This window comes from Pezoporus flaviventris, unplaced genomic scaffold (assembly GCF_033815535.1).
Source record: "Pezoporus flaviventris isolate CSIRO_AGI_PZ_B2104156 unplaced genomic scaffold, CSIRO_AGI_Pfla_v1 ptg000031l, whole genome shotgun sequence".
In the NCBI taxonomy this organism is placed as follows: Eukaryota; Metazoa; Chordata; class Aves; order Psittaciformes; family Psittacidae; genus Pezoporus; species Pezoporus flaviventris.
The window spans coordinates 63,083,388-63,102,738 of record NW_026892579.1 but is presented as its reverse complement, the minus strand read 5'-3'; the positions used below and the strand labels follow the sequence as shown (position 1 = coordinate 63,102,738).

The 19,351-nt window shown below is 42.5% G+C and overlaps 1 protein-coding gene across 2 annotated transcripts in view; it reads left to right on the top strand.

Moving 5' to 3' along the window:
• Positions 1-19,351, top strand: part of SNAP25 (synaptosome associated protein 25) — a 67,356-nt gene that overhangs the window by 29,897 nt on the left and 18,108 nt on the right. For both annotated transcript variants that reach the window (XM_061461544.1, XM_061461545.1), the window contains exons 2-4: positions 6,866-7,000; positions 7,666-7,707; positions 15,847-15,895. In XM_061461544.1, the coding sequence (XP_061317528.1) occupies positions 6,929-7,000; positions 7,666-7,707; positions 15,847-15,895 (163 nt within the window). In that variant the 5' untranslated portion in view covers positions 6,866-6,928. The remainder of the gene's footprint in view (positions 1-6,865; positions 7,001-7,665; positions 7,708-15,846; positions 15,896-19,351) is intronic.

Here is a 19,351-nt window from a genome sequence, read left to right as displayed (position 1 = left end):
CTTCCCCTGTTTAAGTTTAAACTCATTACTCCTTGTCCTATCACTACAGTCCCTGCACTTGCAGAAACAGGAGCAGTTGTGTCAAAGCAACTTGTCTGCTGCGCTGCAACTGTGTATGCTCACAATCACACTCATCTACCCACTAATGATCAGGGGTTCATCAGGGGTAGAGATGCCCACATTTACAAGAAGTAATTCCCCTGGTAGAACTTTTATGTTGCATGATTGCATTCACACTAAGAAATCATTTTATTGAGCTTTTTGTCATTATAAGCAACACAAGCCCATAGGAAAACCGCTTTCCCATTCTTTTTTCCAATGCTTTAAGCAAATAATTCGGAGTCATAATTTTGTCTAATTATACTTCTACATCTTCGTTTTGGCCTCTGACTGGAGACTTCTTGTTCCAGCTAGGCATGGGTTCTGACACAAAGATGCAGTGTGAGAATATGTTGTCGTGCTCACTAGCATTTATCCAAAAGCCTCTGTTGTCCCGCAGCACATATACCCCCAACCCGAGTGCCAGTCCATGCCCTGAAACACCCACAATTTCAGTAAAGGAAAGAAAAAAAGACAAAACAGGAAGAAAAATAAGATTTTTATCTGTACTTTGTAGATGGGAGACAGATTCAGTTGTTAAACATGGGCAAGCAGGCTCATCAGAAGGTATCCAAGGCATCTGCATGACACTGACAGATAGAGCCAGCAGCAGGAAACCAAATACCTACAGCAACTTACATAGCTCTAGAGACCTATCTTCAGCCAACGCAAGCAAGCCCTAAGAGTAAAATAAGCTGTCTAAGGTGTTGCAGGAAGACAGTGGCAAACTAGGAACTGTCTGCTTCTGCTGAATTCATATTTGCAAGACCTCAGTGCCTGTCTTTCCCAAAGTCACTCCCTGACAAGCCCTCACCGGTAGGCATTATTCTCTACTGAATATCAAGCAAAAATCAGAGTGAAATCAGTTATAACTGTATTCTGTCAGCCTGGGCTGTGGAGCTGGGCCCAAAGGCTTGAAAGCAACATACTGTGGGACAGCAGAGGAGAAATGAGGTGCCTGTGCCATAGGTTAATGCTAACATACCCTATGGAAACACAGAGGCAGCTTTTTGGCTTAATCAGTAACACAACCATAACAAAGGTGCTTCTTTGGAAATGAGAAGTTTACTGAAGATCCAGTGAATAAATCACATCCAGGCAATAGGCTGTGCTGCAGAATTCATAGAAAAAGCAGGCTTTTCTCAAGATTTTATTTCAGAGGTATTTAAAATTTAAATCTAAATCACAAATTTGAGTATTTTTTCATTGTTGCATTTTATGTAATAGCATAAAATCTTTAAATAGGATTTTTCATTACAAAATCCTTCGATTTGTTCTCCAAATGCTTTCAGATCAATCAGACACAATAAGAGCAAAAGCAGAAAATGTTTCTGTTGTAGGTGGTATTAGTTGTGGTGAGCTCTGGGTGAAATGGAGATGACAGAAGTTGAAACCCAGAAGAGTTAGAGCTTGTGAGGGCTGTTGCTGAGAGCCCATGGTGTGTAACAACTGTGCTCTCAACTGACTGTGGGCAGCACGCATACGTCTTTCTTGGCTTTCTGTTGGGCTCTGCCTTTGAACACTACATCTTCACAGTTTCAGGGAGAACCTGATGCTGCCAGCAACACACCGGTGTTGGCATCTAAGCAGGTTCTCACTTTTGATGTTATCTCATTCCCTACTGGTGTTAGAAGGCAGTTTCTGCTCTAGACTGAGGTTTGGGGTTAGTGTCAGTGCGTTTCTTGGAACCCAGCCACAAAAAACCCATCTAGGGAAGGCTGGTGAAGGTTGTGATGGTCAACATGCTGGGCTGCTGAGCTCTAGGTAGCTCCCTGCTGGGCAGTAATAGCTGTTGGGGAGGTGCAGCAGGGAGAAGTATGTGCACCTTGACAGTAGGATCCCAAACAGCCCCAGAACTGCCTTATGCCTGGCCCTATGGTGGCTGAACATGCCTTGCACAGCACTTGGGTAAGGCTGGAAGAGGCAGCACTGAGGAGCAAGGATGACCCCCTTCGTCTGTAGCTGAGCTTCATTCCCTCCCCATTGGCAACATGTGTTTCTCCTTCTACCAACACCCAGATTAAAAATGAAAGAACAGCTACTGTCTAACTTCCAGCTTTAAATGGCTCAATATCCATCCTGAGATATTTGATGCAAAGTCTTTCTTTAGGTTTTCAGTGGCTCTACTAATGCCACACCACTGTGGGAAAGCTCTTTCAATCCTTCAAGAAAGAAGCATAAACTGTGGTATTGACCAACTGTAGCTCCTTTAGTAAAATACGCCAATGGAGTCATCCTCTGGCTACAGATACCCACAGGAAGAATAGATGTGTCCTTTAATAACAGGGAGAGTGCTTAAAAAAAGAACATTTTATTGCAGTGTTGTCTTCACCACAGTAAATTGCAGCATTTTCATTCTCCTGTATTTATAGCATCGAAGTGTTTACATCACTGTGAAGCAAATATTTGCTTTCAAAGGTCACTCATTGTATCTCTCTTCCTCTGGGGATATATGTAGGTCTCTCTTAGACTTCAGTATAACTGTGAGGATATATAATGTTCTCGCTATGAGACTTTACTGCATCTGAGCACTACTAAAATAGCAGATGCAGAATTCAAAGTATAATAGGCAATGCTTTTCCATTAGCCAGTCTCTCTTTGTAGTTTTCTTTAACCTTCCATCTGTTGTGCTTCTGTATGAGCACTGGCGTAACGTATAAGGCTGGCTCACAGGGAATTTGATGTAAGTCACCCAAATCCCTGAAGTTACTCATGTTGTCTGGAAGACACAGAACACAGCTTAGTACATGATGTACATAGTTTTTTGTAGCAATGCTTGGACTTTTGTCTTCTTTTAAAAGAGCACCATGTATATTTGTGTGTGAACCCAGAGGATTTCCTTCCCCTTTGTTGAAATGGAAAGCCCAAGGTCCTTGTGAAAATCTGAGATTGGATTTATACATATATAATTATTGCCAGTATAAACACAAAGTGACTGTGTGCAAGTGGCTGTACCTTCTGTAGCAACTTGGCTTTTTTAATCAAAGTTTTAGATCTAAACAGCTTATATTACATCACAACTTTGGTTTTCTGATCTGTCATCTCTGCAGTGCCTATGGACATAATAAATTGGTGTTCATGTTTAAAGTACTGGGTAGTTTTGGGGAAGTTTATGTCCAGTTATAGTCAAGATTCTTAAGCAATTATAGGATTTTGATACTTGGTTTGAATCAGCTTAAATGAGAACAGAATGCAAAATATTAGCTATTGCACAAGGAATTTATTACCCAAAGTCCTTAATAGCATCGTAGGCCTGTTCCCATTCTACTAAAACAAGAGCAGGTTTCAGTGGCCACAAGACAGATTAATACTTCATGCTTTTGAAAGTCTGTCCCATAATAAGTGAGACAAAAGCCATTACAGGTTACTTTTTCCTGGCCATTCCTGTAATGTTTCAGTTTCAATGTTTTAATACATCAAGAGGACCACATGCAGGAGTTCCTAACAGCCACCATAGAGGAAAACCTGATAAATCGTACTGAAATAGAATCATAGAATCACAGAATGTTTTGGGTTGGAAAGGACCTTAGAGACCTTTCAGTTCCAGCTCCCTGCCATGGGCAGGGACAAAGTATAATTCCCTTTAAACATAAATCTGCTCTCTACAGGATTTTATTCATAACAGGGTTTGTTGTTGGAAATTCATGACACTGGAATGGAATTTAAGCTGAAATGGGACTCTTCAAGGAAAAAAAACTATCTCTAATATGTCCTATTCCATGTTTAAACCTCAAAATATGAAAAAAAAATTAAACTCATTCCCAGCCATCTGCAAAATACATGTAGTTTATCACACTGTGTGCAAATCAGTAATCTTTATTGATTCTTGTGCACGGTTTTCTATTAAATGAAGTTGGACCAGCACTGCTGTGGGGTACTTTTGTTTATGACTAAAACTTGATGTAAAATGACTTGTCTGGAAGAATGCTTTTTGCTGTTTCTCAATCCATTGTAAGAGCTTTACAAATACCAAACAACCTCAATAACCCTGTCAAGTTCAATCATATGCTACAAAACATCTCTGGTTACAAGCTCTGACGGGCTTTTTTTTAGCATGATGCAAAATAGGATGTGTCTGTCACTAAGACACCAACCGATAGTTCTAACTAACCAAGGAGGATAACTCTGATGAAAAATCACAAAGTTTCTCCACTTTGTTTCTTTTTTGCACTATCCAACAGCACCACTGGTTCATGATCAATAATTGATAAGCAAAAGATCAAAACTCAGACTGGAATCTACTTGAGAAGTGATTTTTCCATGCAATTTGCGTTGTATGCAGTGACTGACAGTGTTATTATTCGCTATTGTCAGTAGAAGCACTCATCTCACCTTCACTTCCTTACAGGTCTGTAATCATTCAACTCACACTGGATATGTTTAAAGACTGAACCAATTTCCCTATTAGTATCTCCTCCCACTTTACAGCTAGCAAGATGCCACCAGACAGACTTAACACAGAACCAGTTTTCTGCCCCTCACAGCTATACACATACACCAATTAGATCAGTCCCAACATCATGTCTAAATTGCTCTCATGTTTGCTTAAAGCTCAGTGCTGTTATTCTGCCAGCACAAGCGTATGGAAGGATCTAGGGGAGGTGAATATTTTAAGTAGAAATTCCAAAACTAGGTCCACAGATTTAATGCTGGTATTCTGGAACAGAGGCTGTGCCAGGAATATTTAGATACTAAGTTTTGTCTCAGTCAGAGAAAAAACATGATATGTGAAGCAGTGGCCAGTGTTTCTGCCAGCCTGTGCCAAGTGGGACAGGAGCTTGGAAAGCAGTTCTTTACCAAAATAACATCTTTTTAGCCCAGCTGAGCATGTTCCATTTGCTGATTAAGAGCAGTGTATTCCCAGAGCTATGTGATGTGCCACAAAGGGCAGCACGAGTGCAGCATCATGATGGGAAGGTTGGGGTGCCCTTGAGAGTATCCCCACACTTTCAATGCCCTTCAGGAGGAGACCAGTTTGTCATCTTTTCCTCCTAAACCTCACTGTTTGTAAAGCTGTTTGTGAGCATCCCTGAAGTGTCCAGTATCAGTCTGAATTTTAGCCGTGAAATTAAGCTCTGTGTTAGCACCAGCTGGGACTGCAGAGGAGTTGCTTAAGGTTGGTCTTTTGCAATGCTGTGACCATGCAGCTGCCAGAACCAGGTGGGTTTCTTCTCCAGCATCTATTTGAGCTCCTAAACACTGTGTGACCCATCACACAATGTCAGCCTCCCTCTGACAAGGATGTGGCGATGTGCTCAGTGATGAGCGTAGGATGCTGCGCCAGTAGCTGCAGGGCGGACTCTTTGAGATAGATTTCTTACTGGTGTAGCTTCAAAGAGGAAAAGCAACCATGAATGAGGGCACAACTAGAGCAAAAGCATGAAGGTCACATATTCCCTCTTAGATAAGAAAAACCAGCAAATCTGCTGCTGAAGCTGCAGAGGAAATGTAAGGAGATGTCTGCTTTCCTTAAGTGTTTTTAAGCAAACAGGGTGTGATCCAGGAAATATCCTTGCCACCCAGCTGTACCTGTGCAGCCCATACTCCTGATGTCCTGATTGCGAGCACTATCAAAGTGAGGAACGGATTCACCTCCAACAGATAACTTCCATTTAAACAGACTTATTATTGCTAAAATTCTAAAGCCAAGCTGTGCCCTGACTTATCTTGCTTCATAAAGGCTGCATGCATCACAAAGACAGGACAGAAAATAGCCCCTGGGATTTTACCTTCTTAGAGCAGCTTTGCTGAAACGGGCTGCTTTTGTCCTCTTTCTGTAATTGAGCATGATGGAATGTGCTTTATGGCTGTTTATTTGCAGTGCCCCTCCAACTTCTCCACCTCCTGTGCACCTGGGATTAGGTTTTCCTGCTACAAACAAACCTAGCATTAATTTGCCATGTGCCATGCTTGAATCAAGCGAAGAAATAAGCCAGTGTTGTTGTTATAAAGACCTGACAGATGGTAGGAGGACCCGCCTTTCTTAATCAAGTCATGCTCAGTAATCAGAGCTGGCTCGATTTTATACCAAAAAAGAAACCTTACCCAAATGAGGATTAATGGGCTGCGTCTTCATCTCTGGTTAGGATGAACTCAATGGTGTCGTTCTGTATTGAAAGGGATAACCAAGAGCAGAATCTGACCCAGTTTGGGGAGAAGCTGAAGTACCAGTTAGGTCCTGCTGTGCTTTCCCCTGTCATGAAGGATTCACACAGGTAGACAACTTCTCCAGTCTAGCTGTAAATATTATTTCAGAGTCTGAGCTATCACAAGAAGGTAAGTCATTAGATGATAAAAATCTGCAAACTGTCATTGTCTTTAATTTCATTGCAAATGTATTAGCTGAGCGCGCAGCCTTCCAAGAGATGCAGCTGGAACACAGGACATAAGGTGCATAGGCTTGACCTTGACCTCCTTCGTGTTAGGCTTTTAATTCTAGAGGAGAATTAATGCGTCTTGAGACTGTTTCTGGTAGCAAATAACACCTCCTGAGTCTCCAGCTTTGATGTGAATAGCATTTGAAAGGTTAAGAAAGAAGTAAGGGTTTTCCTCAAAGAACGTGCCAAGGACACATCCTTGTTCTTCGAGAGTGATTAATAATACAGGAATAAAGCTCTCTACTATGTAGGGATTGCTATCCACAACGGCAGAGTTTGGGTGAGGGCACTCATGTAATAAGAGCCCTTTTGTGGGGCTGACATTTAAGCACAATTCAGTGAGTCAGGGAGCTTAACCACACTGTTCCTTTTCCCTTTCTGTCTTCCAGGCTCACAAGCAGCTGAGCGCGAGCCCTTGATCTGCAGCTTCCAAAAACACACCCACAGCTAAAATGGCAGAAGACGCTGATATGCGCAATGAGTTGGAAGAGATGCAGCGGCGTGCTGACCAGCTTGCTGATGAAGTGAGAGCTAAACAGCAAACCTGGGGTTGGCTTTGGTGTGAGGGACGCATCCAGAAACAGGGGCTGAGCCGGCACAGGATTTCTAGAGATGATGCTGTTTTCTGCCAGCTTTACACTGAAAGCAGAATTGGAAATTAGATGAGCCGGGGTAAAATTTAGTGCCATGTTTAGTCTAGATTAAGGCATTTATTGATTGTGAGTTTGGTTTAGGTATCAAGGCATTAGGTATTTAGGTTTAGCCCGCATCAATCTGACCAGCCTCAGAGCAAAAAAGCAGCAATTTCATATTTTCTGAGGGTTCCGTCCATTTGCCAAACCCGTTAAATGTTCAAAGTCACCAATTAGGTCTGAAAAGTCTTAGCTGCAAACCACAGACATCCCTTTCAAAGTGGAACACCAGCTGTTCCAAGCGTTACCACTGCAATGCGCGAGCAAGGGGAGCGCAAGCCTTAGAGACTGCAGCTGCCTCGAGATGCGGTGGGAGCTGCATTAGTGAGATGTAACGGAGAGCTGGAGAGGAAGAGATCACCAGTACCCTGCTGATGGCCTGATTTTAGGGGAAGGCAAAGAGCATAGGAGAATCATACTGTCAGCATGAGCCTGCACATTAGTGTTGGAAAGCGTATCTTGCCAAAGCTGAGTGTTTTCCCCTCTGTTTCTTTCAGTCCCTTGAGAGCACCCGTCGAATGCTGCAGCTTGTTGAAGAGGTAAGGACTTGCATTTTTGTGCACTTCTGTTGTGAGCAAAAGTGATGAAGACTCCAACGCTGGAAGCGTTTTTAACTCATATTGCTAGGGCATGGCCATGGCTTTATGCGCTGCTCCATCTCTCCTTATCCCTTATGAGAGTCATCCAAGATACTGTGCCCCAGTTGTCAAGTGTCACGCTGCAGGCCAGCTGCTGTGACACTGTTTTGCCCACGCTTGAGTATCCATTGAGACAGGCTACTTGAGATAAGCCAAGGAAACAGCCTTTGGAGGTGACCTGGAGTCAGGGACGAGTGGCTCGGTTTGCTGCAGAGCTCCTGGAGCCTCGTGCCAGCACCTCTCTGACATCCTTGCCATAACACTGCAAGTGGGGAAGGTAAGAAATGCCCTCGGTCTGTTTGCCTTGTTTTCTATACCTCCCTTTCCATAAACACTCATAGCTATTTATAGAGCATTGGTCACCACACCATTTAAATACCACTTCTTTACGTATCTCTGAAATGTCAAGGTTCATGAGATGTCCCAAATTGACAGCTTTGGAAAGGGAAGTTCTCTGATTTTCTACAGAGCAAAGGAAGGGGCTCTGGGCTCAGTCCTCACTGCTAATACCTGCCTGGAGGTGTCACTTCCAGAAGGCAAAAAGCAATTCAGGCAGGCTTCATATCACCCTCTTCATGGCAAAGGGGTCCCCAAACTCAGTTCAGAGTGTTCAGCCATCAGGTGGTGGAAAACTTTGCTCCCACCTGACAAGACATTCTATTTTCAGACACCATGCACGCCTTGGCTCTGGAGCTGGTGACATTTGTAATCAGGGTCATCAGCACTGACAGCCCCACTGCTCCTGACAACCAGAGGAGTCTCCAGCAGAGACAAGGGAAGAAAACTGCATCAGGTCCCACGTTCAGGAACAAGCACAAGCCCAGCCGTAGGCTCCGTGGCCTTGAAATCAATCACGACTGTGGAGATCAATGGAGTCCAGTGGAGACAGGATTAAATTTCCGTGTACAGATAGGCAGATAGATGGGTCATTGAGCACAGTCAGCATCACTTCTCCTCCACAAACACTTCAGATCGGGGCCCCTTGCAGCTGAAACATGCTCTTGTCTCACGAGCAATCTGTCCCCTTTTGCTGCTCAATTCCCTGGACATGTCGTTTCTAACCATCACTTTCTGTCAGCTCTATGCTGGATGCGGCCCTTGCTGTTGTCAATTCAAGAACATGGAAGAGAGTCTCATATGAGTACACAAGGCAGGAGAGCCTGCTGCCCCCAAATGCCTGTGATCTAAACAGACAAGGCAGATGATGAGTGGGAAGAAAGAGAGGCGCAGGAAAAGGGAAGTGATTTGCTGAGGGGCAAGCCATCAGTAAATATCAGCCCTGTCTCTCCTGAGCCATATTTGTGTGACCTATGCACCGCTTGAGTCTTCCTAACATATTGAACCAGCATATTGTGAATGCCACTGGAATTTCAGCTTTAAATCATGGCAAATGGCAAAGTAGGAGGAGAACTGGGACTGCTGAATTTACCAACGAATTTACATAGGACTCTAGTGCTTCTTGGAAGAGCTTGGCATCTCTCTGGACTTGCCTTTTATTCAGATGTTACAATATCATCCTGTCCAAATACAGGAGTTTCTAAAAGTAGCTCTGAGCAGTCAAGGGAATTATTCTAAACGAGCTGAATATTATTCTCACTAATGTGACTACAAAAGACCTTTAAAATTCCTCTGTGGTCTAAACAGCTGGTTGATTACTCTGGTCCCATTTCCTAGGTACTTTTAAGAGAATGCAGCATTTAGGGAGTGAGAGACTTTATACTGAAAAGACAAATGGCAAGCGTTTTTGAAAGGGAACTCACACTCCCCTGATTTACTAGACCCCAAAGAGTCAATTAGACTCCCTTACTTAGACGAACCTGTTTAGTGAGTAGAGAAAGAACATACTCTTTCTCTGTGAAAGAATGCTTTTTGCTCTATTCTCTGGATACAGCAAATGTGATGTTCCTTACTTAGGAAAAGGATGCCTCCATGTTTAAGCATTATTACTATGTACATCTCTACGGAGTCTTGTCATGGTTGGCTCTGCTCTGTTAAATACTAGGAAAATAAAGACTAAACAGACTGACTTGGCTTTACTGTAGAGGCAGAAGAGTGTTGTCCACCCAGGGAAGCCCTGCAGCAGTACAGACATCCTTAATGCTGATATGTAGGTCATAGCATGGGGGACAAAACTGATGTCTCCAAAGGACCATGCTCTCCTTGCTCAAGAAGACTACGTTGAGTTTGGAGATTAAGCCCTGGTGCTGCTCCCAGGGAATCTTGGTAAGGAACACCAAATCTGTTAACAGCTTCTTACTTTTATAACCCAGCTTTGCAAGAAGCTGATTCTTTTCAGTCCTAGCACAACAGGGGAAGAAAGAAGTGGTGTGTGGCTGTTGCAAAGTAGTCACTGCTTTGCCCCAGGGCAGCTATGTATTGGGATGGCAGATGACAAAAATCAGTTTGCTCTGTGGTACCCAGCATACCCTTGCAACACAGCTACATCTACACTGACCAATGCTCATTTGAGCTTCTCAGCTACTCAGTGCTATAAATATGTGTATTTGAAGATGATGCTGTGCAATGTTTGTGCCAAACCATAAAAATGAACTGAGGCAGAAGAAGTGAGACTAAATACACAGTTTGTAACTGACCTTCCTGTTTTCTTGTTCAGGCTTTTTACATCTGAGCCAACATTATGAAACACAGAATAACACATGCAAAGGGAAAAGCTGTGAGTCCACTACCATCTTCCAGTAGAACCACCATGGCCTTTAAAGAAAATCAATCATTGTAGGGTGGATAAAAGAGATGGTTTCTACCTAAGATGCAGCAAGGGAAAAAATAGCAACAATATCAGTACTGCTGGAAGCTCAGAAAGAAAGTACTTTTAGGAGCACATACAGGCAAAAGGACTGATTTGTACATCTAAATCTAGGCAGGGCTATATTCTCCTCTCATATGATGGGGTTAGGGTCAAGGTTACTGACATATCAAAGCTGAAACTGTAAACTATATATGTTTGATAACCTCACGATGCTTCCTTATGCAGGACACCAAGCACACAATATGCCATTTCACTAACTTCCTTCGTTTGTGATTGGGAAGTGAGTTTTGCCTGACATTATCATAGGCAAATGTTCCTTAGTCTGAAGAATAAAAGAGGAAAATATTCTATATATTTAGAGCTTGGTCCAAAGCTATCTTGAAAATCTCTTCGACACCATTAGCTATTAGAAGAGCTCTACTCAGAAAATTGATTTAATCTGTGTAATTCCAAAGAAATACATATTTGGCACAGGGTGATGGGATTCATAATTCTGGTCTCAGTGTTTCCTATGCAGGATTAGGCCCCTTTATCTATGTAAACCAGCAGGTTACCACTGGAGTCAGAGTTATTGTAGTAGATGAAAACCAGGCACATAGGATTTAGGAGTGGGGTCACAGATTCAGATCAGCTGAGGATCTGAACCACAGGGTGAGTTAATGGGCTGAGAAGTAACATGGCTCTTTAATCAGGCACAAAGAAACATTGAAACAGCGACTGTTTTTCAGGGTATCTCCTGAAATGCTGATAAAGCGATTTATGGAATTTGGATTTTTCTATCCGATACATCATTCCCTTACACTGTTATGAAAATCACCCCTCAGGCTGAACCAAAGTCGGGAGTAGCTGCCTGAGTAAGACACAACACACTGTGTTCCTGGAGGGACTGATGGGCCCTTTGAGAAGTCATCCTAATTCTCTTCCTAGTTTTATTCCCACCTTGGGAAATTAAGTGACAAAACAGCAATACTAAATGATACAGCAACGCATTGTCCCTCCAAAGTGCTGGGCAACTTTCAGTGCATATTTTGTTGCTGACTTGTTCTGAGTGAGACTGTCATACAAGAAAGGTATAAAAAGCTGTTAGAGAAGATTGGTTCTAATGCATATTTAAGCCTCCAAAAGGGGTCCTGGTTATGCTGTTCATCTGCTTCACTGAAGTCTTGACAGGTATCTTAGGTATCTAAGAGCTGAGTTAAGCCCAGAGTTATAAAGTCATATATTCTGTCTTTCTGATCAGTAGCTTAGCCAGTGGTCCAGTGGAGAACCTGGACATGTGCTTTATGGAAGGCGCGTTGAACCTAAGCCAGTACTCCTTGTTGGTTTGCTTTTATCTAAACACTAGGACTCAGTACTACTGGAAGGTTGAAGGACATCGACTTCCATAAACTCCATGGGGTCTGTATTCATGATGATGTTTCACCCAGTGTGATTAATTTTTAAGTCCTGTTCTGAAGGGCCATCTTGTGTGCAAAATTGGGCAGATCTTTGCAGACAAATGGTTGGCAACTTGCAGCAGTCTCCATGGAAATCAGTCTGGGAGGACACACTAGTGGACGTGCTCATCCTAGAGTCAGAGCTGAGTAATGTTTGGGAGCTGGGAAAGATTATACATTTTACCCTGTGCGGTATACCTGCTCTATAGATAAACAGAGGAACTCCAGAAGTGCCACTTTAATGCCTCAACAAAAGCAATTCATGCTGTGCCATTTTCTTCTGAAGGACAAGGATGTGAGGTATTTGCTGCACCATGGCAAAATCCAGCAGTCTCAATTCTCTTCTCAAGTGCAACAAGAGGACAAGGAGAGTTGGAAATAACTCTGCAGAGAGAAGGCTGTTACAGATTTAAGAGCATGTGCTCTGTGGACTCTGTAGGAGCATACAAAAGATGCATTTTTCTTCTCTCTGGCCTAAACTACCCATTTTTTAAACACCCCAGTTTTTGAGGATCCTTGTTTTGCCACAAACTAAACAGGGGTTTGCCTGTGCAAGGTCTTAAGAAATGCCCCTATTGCACAGGAAGAAAGAAAGACTTTAATCCTGAGGGAAGTGTACATTTAGCACACATTTTCATAACAAGATGGACCTCTCTAGCTCTACCCATTCATGGCTTCCCATATAGGATCTCACTGATGTTGGTGAGCATTGGATGTGGGTGCGAACCCTTCCTGAGCCCTCAGGACCAGACAAATCGAAGCATGGTCACCAGGCCATTGCCCTGCTGTGGCTCTTCTGGGAGCTTGTTATTTTATGATGAGTCATTGTAAAACATGTTTTCTGGGTTGGAACTTTGCAAACACATCTTTCTTCACCTCCTCATTGTGAGTGCGTCTGCTGGCAGCTGCTCCCACTGAGACCAAGGGTGGTTTCTGTGATACTTTCAGTGCAGAAAACACCAACATTGTCTGTGTTTGGGCTCCGGAAACACTTCTTTGGCACGTTTCATCCTCTATAGTCCTTTAAAGGAAGAGGTTTTGTAGTTTCCAGTGCTGTCCGAGTCTGTTGTCACTGTTGAGGGTCAGTTACTGAGTGTTTCTCTCCTGCTCAGACACCTGGATAATGAGCACATTTTTAGAATCATTCCATCTTATAGACATGCTTGGTTTTGAGCTATCTAAAAGATCAGTCACAATGGAAATGCTGAACTTTTAGAAAAGTCTGAATCTGTTTCAATGCGAAAATGTGATTTTTTTTTTTTTTAATTTGCTTTACACAATATTTTTTTGTGAAAAAGCTGAAAACTAATGCTTAGTAGAAGCTTGGAACAGGAGGAGATTGTCACTTGATGTCTGAATCACCTCTCATCTTTGTCAGCTGGCATTTTCTTATTAGCTTCAATACGCTTTGGATTAGACCTCAGATGCAGGGAAGTATATTCAATGCACACCCTTTAATATTTTCACGTTAGTGTTAATGCTGTGGCAGGCTACTCTTAAGAGATACAGTATTGCCTGATAAAATTAAATGGCACTGATGGTCAGGAAAGTAAAAGAAAATCGTACCTCCTCCACTCTGTGCAAGGATTTAATATGAAATACAAACCATAAGGTCCAATTGCTGAGTTTGTCTCTCAGCATAGGCTTTATTCAGGTCACTGTACATCTTAGCTGCATAAAGATGTTGAAGCCAGCAGGAAAATAAGGGCACAGGGTTAAGGAGCAGTAAATATTTCTCAGCCTGACTATATTTGACTCGCTGAAAGCCAGCAACTATCACACAACCAATTGCAGGTTTCTGAGTCCAATATTTAGAAGGATCCCATGTCAGACTGCACTGTATTTACTTAAACACAAGATGACTCAGAACCCAAGCAGCCTTATACTGTTTTTAAATTACATATAAATCTTTTGGGGTTAGACATCCCTGGGTACCAAGAGCATGAAAAGAGCGCAATAAAAAGCTATTGCACATCCAGTGCTTAGGAGATCACTACACAGAAAATGTAAGACAATTAAAGGCAGTTTCCTTACTTTAAATAGATAAATTTAAGACAGACCTTGGGCCCTAAGTTTCTAAAGAAAAAAATAAAAGCTGGATGGGATTCAAGCTGTATGTGCTTGAAGGAAGAAAGAGCAGCAGTGGGTATCTGGTAGACAGCTGACCCGAGGGCAGCAGGCACAGCAGAGCATGATGAGAGGCAGGAGGCTTTTTTCTCTCCACCTGGCAACTCACACGGGGGGGGTTAAAAAGCAGCAGCAAACCAGGCTGCATCTGATGTTTTTCCCAGTTTCTACAGCGATGTAGACATGAAAGACAAGAATGGGAGTGCAGAGAGAGGCAGTGCAACAAGAGGCATCTCTTGAACCGAGCAGGATCCTTTTGGAGCAAAGCAGTGAAGCACCAGCTGCACCAGCCAGCCAGTCCTCGAGTGTGGTAGAGTCCAGCTTGTATCTGAGCCCATGTGGGCAGTGTGGTTCTGGCAAGAGACTTCACTGCTCCCAGAAAAGAGATGAGCCATGGCAATGAGCAGGGCTGTTGGGAAGAAGGATGGTATGAAGTCCTTAATTTGCCTCAAGGAAGGGGAGGATGGTCTAGAAAGTAAAAGGGACAGTCAGGACTCCAGGTTTCTGTTCCTCTCGTTCCTATGCAACTGTGGGTATCTCCACAGCAAAATCAGCACCAGCAACTTTATCTGCTTCACAGGGCTATGGATGGCTTTATGTTCATGGAAGCAGCTAAATTACTGCTGCACATGCCCAGGTGACTCCACTGGCAAACTGTTAGGCTGCAGAGGACTTACTTCATCTGCTATTGACACGCAACAGTCAGATCATCCAGGCCATTAATTATTCACAGATGTTATCACTGCTCCAAGCAGAATGGAGCGAGTTTTCCCTTTGTAATTAAAAAGGAGCTAATCTTATCTGCGATATAGCTTTGTATCATGGCACCCAGAAACCCGAGACTCCTGATCACATCCCAGAGCGAGGATAACACAGGCAGAAATTGTACTTGTGAAAGGTGCCCTGCTGCTGGCTTCAGCAGGTGGGAGCTCTGAACTGCTTGGCTCTGCTCAAACCCTGTATCCATCAAAGGCAATGGTAAGACTCCCACCACCTGTGGGAGCAAGGGTAGATTCAGCATGCAGGTGTTCTAAAAACCCTACCCTCAAGCTCAATCCATTGATGAAATCCATTGATACTAAAGGTGTTTGTTGGCTGAATTAAAACTTGGCTTAAACCCATATCTATTAGATCTCCAAGCCAAAAATTATGGCTTAATCCTATTAAATATTAGCCTGCTTTAAAAGGGATTTCCTAAGTAGGTAAGCTTTCTGACTTCTGTGTTGCAAGGACCATGTACAAAGCACTATGCCTACTTCTCAAGAATGTTTTTATCGTATCTGTTTTCCTTGGGAGTTTCTCCCTTGGGATGAACAGACACCTGCAATGCCAACAAACCCTTCTTCCATTTTCCTGCTTCAGAAAACTTGGAGATGAACCCTCTCTTTTCAGAAATTATTCTTATGTAAAGCAATTATTTTAATCTCAAGCTCCAGGACTTTGTGTTTTCTGCAGTAGCTCATTTTCCCAGTGAATCCTGAAGGATTGATGATACAATTGACAGTACCCAGTTCCTAACAGTGTCCAGGCACATAAGGTCTTAGGACTGTGCCACCAGCCCCTTATGACCTTGTCATTCCTTTTACTGTTTTTCTTTTGTCTTCCTATGTCCCGTACCTAGGGCTGAGTTCCCTCACTGATCTCTCTTTCTCTCTCTCTCTTTCTTCTCTCCTTCTCTCTCCTTACCTTGCTACCACTATTGGGATGTAGAGTAAAGATGCTGGTATCAGGACTTTGGTTATGTTGGATGAGCAAGGAGGTAAGTTCAGATTGCTTCAGTAAGGAAGTATAACCATTCTCAAAGTACTGTACTAACTGTGTGCAATCCTGAAAAAGAGGGCTATAAAATACATGTGGTTGTGCGTGAGAACCCCAAAACCTCTTTGCCTTTAGCTTTGCTGACTGAGGAACGTACAATAACTGCATAACAGCCTGTACTTCTTTTGATCTGCTTCCCATTAATGTCAAAGAGGGCTGCAGGCTGAACTCATCCAAACCATCATTTATTTTCAGCAAGGTTTGGGTCAAGATCCAGCTACACGATGAGAAGAGTTGCTTCCATAAGTGTAAAATCCAACATTATTTACGCAGGTGCTTCATAATTTTCTCACTTGTTTTAGCCGCAAGTGAAAGGCGTGCAATAAATGCATCCAAAGAGAAGGTAAAGCAGCTTAGTTTGTGTGAATTTCAGTTGCTTGTTCTATAGAAATGTCAGTGAGGATAACAGGAATTTCACATTAAAAGCTGTAACACGATCAGCTCATTACAATTGACTATAAAGGAGCTTTCAAGCTTAGATGAGTCCCTGTCTGCGGATGACAGTGACAAAGCCAGAGCCAGATACATTCAATACATTCCAGGAAATTATATTTTTGCCCTTCATAATACTACAGAGAAGTAGGTAGCTCCCTCCCCCAACCAAAGTAAGTCTTCATTTGCTGCAGACCCACAGCACCAGCAAAACAGTGTCTCAAAGAGAAGTTCAACCACCAGAGTATAAATTTCTGCTACTCTACATCAAACCAGCCCCCCCAAGTCCTTATTGTTATTTCCTATGTGGCATGATACAAAACTGTATTAGAAAATGCTTCCTACAGAGGTAACACTGTATCACTCATCAAGCCCAGACAATGATTATAAGCAATGATTATAAGTACTGTTAGGAAATGGACCACAGAACCTGATAGGACCTTTGCATCTGTAATTTCCCTGCCTCTCTGGGACCAAAATGAATTAAAAGTAATAACAGGACCAAACCAGAAAGTATTTCCTCCTCTTTCCTTTTTTATGTACATCTCATTGCCCACCCCCCCCCCCCTTCAGGGAAAGGAATTTAACCCAGCCAAATTTTGTCACACCAATTTGTCTTGACAAGAGAAATATTACAGAGACTATTTGGTTGTCTTCAAAAGAATTCCTGAATAACGGCAGGAAAAGAACTATCGCTGAAAGCAGGAAACCAGAAATTGCTTGTGTTGAAACAGATATGGCACCTGTCTAAATAATGTGTTTTGTTGCAGGAGAGAACTATACAGTTGAAATAAATCATGAATATTGTCAAAGAAAGTCTGTAAATACCTAGGAGTGTGTTGCAATGTAATGCACAGGAGGATCAGCAAAAACTTTTGTGGTTCCTATAACTCCCTTTGCATTTAGTTGCGGGAAAGTGTGTTTCTGTTCTTTAACTGCTCTTTTTTCTACAGATTGCTGGGGGAGGTGGTATTTTGATTTTAACCCTGAATTTTGTCTTCTGCTTTGGAGCTCTACTATTACTAAAACTCTCCACGCAGAAGTTGTCCAACCAGCTCTCTAGTCATGCTAGAAAGGATGGTCTGCGTGAGCCAAGGAGCTGAGACTGGACCCATAGACCTTTTTGGGGTCCAGGGAACTCAGTATTAAACACTTATTGACAGTGAAACCTGAAATGTATATTATATGGCCAGAGATGCAGTTAATCGATATTTACAGGAAAGAATCAGACAATACAAAAGCCTCTTTAAATTGGTTATGGTCATGCCTTAAGTGGTTCAGTAACTTTAGCTTGTGACTCTACCCTATGGGTTTCTCATGGAAAACAGGCTAACAATGCTACAAACCCCGGGTATGTTGTAACCGCTGTCTTACGGTAAATGTTTAATGAGTTTTGTTCATTTTAGCCATATGTAGCTGTAATAATTCCTGATTTTTAATTTTAGTGATAAAAGACTGACATTATTGGGCAAAACACGCTAATGATGACTTTGAGCCCTCTGTAATTAGTGCAGCGTGTGCAACCCGCGGATGTCTCAGCAGATTATCAGATTAAGGAAATAATTTGCTAACACTGCCATGTGATCTCTTTTCAGCTGACTGCACAAGTCACTTAAGATTATTAGGTGTTAAATACACAAAAAAACATGACATTGATCTTTCCAGTGGGCGGCAAGCAGAATATCTAATCTCTGCAGTTGCTCGAAGCTCTATTTCTAGGTTTCCTTACAAAATTGCTTGCTTTGAAGTTAAATAGACTTTAAAAGGAAAACTACTTCGAGCCAATCTCAATCTAAATGACACAAAGCAGAGCCCATTCTCTGTCATCAATAAGCAGAAGTCTTTGGGATCGTAAAAATAATTTTACAATAGTAGGTACTGTAAAATTAATTGCAAAATTATTGTAAAATAGTAGGTATTGACAGGAGCAGTCTGGCTTGCTCCTGTTGTGCACAGCCAGCAGTTGTGACTGGTCTGCTGTGACCCTACAGAGATGTGGAGCTTCACAAGGGCTTTCATTACTCCTGTTTCACAGAGAATGAGACTGCCATGAAAACTAGAAACCACCTCCAATACCCTTTGATGTCATTGGGAATATGAGTAGGCTCTTGGAATAGTCCCTCTGCAATACCAAGAACAACCATTTTTTGAGCCAGGTATTGTCACCCAAGCCAGCTGAATGCAGTTCTTCCTCTTGGCAGCCCACAGGAAGGAGCTAAGAGGTTAGAGCCTCCCTGTTGAGATTTTCTCCATCAGTGAGGAAGTCTTTCCCAAGCCCTATGTGCATCCATAATGCTGATATTTTTGTAAATCTGGCCTTGATTCAAGCTCCTCTAAGTAATTATTTAAATATAAACATGTCCATAACGCCTTAAACTAAAATATTTATATTTTTCACTTAAAATGTCATGCTGCGAAGGGTTATTGAGCAGTGGCAGTTGCTCTGCTTCATTAAATATGTTCTTGAAACAAGCTAACTTAGAAAAATGTTAATATTTGGATGCATGTTGGTAAAAGCAGACTGTTAAAATGAAACTATTGGCACAAAATGGGGATATAAAGATAAACCTGAATTGCTGACATAGGAGAGGTCCCAGAGTGGGAGCTCTCTTCCTCCAAAGGAAAATCCCATCACCTGAGAGCATCAGCAGGCAGAGAGATTTGGACCTTCAAGGACATAATGTCCTCATTCAGGTTATTGCAAAAGAATTTCGTCCTTGTATACCAAACAGGACGGAGGGGAGAAGCTTTTCCAATAACAACAGTAGCAGCATAGTCGCTTTTCGTGCAAGGCAAGACACAGGAATAACAACAACTTCGATAAGCCAAAAAGAAAATGTCAACGCAATTGAAACTTTCCCCCTGCACTGCATCAACAGCAAGTGCACAACCAGCAATGCCAATGAACACAGGGAGCAGCTTGATCTACCCAGCAGATCTGTACTCCAGATAAAGTGGAAGTATA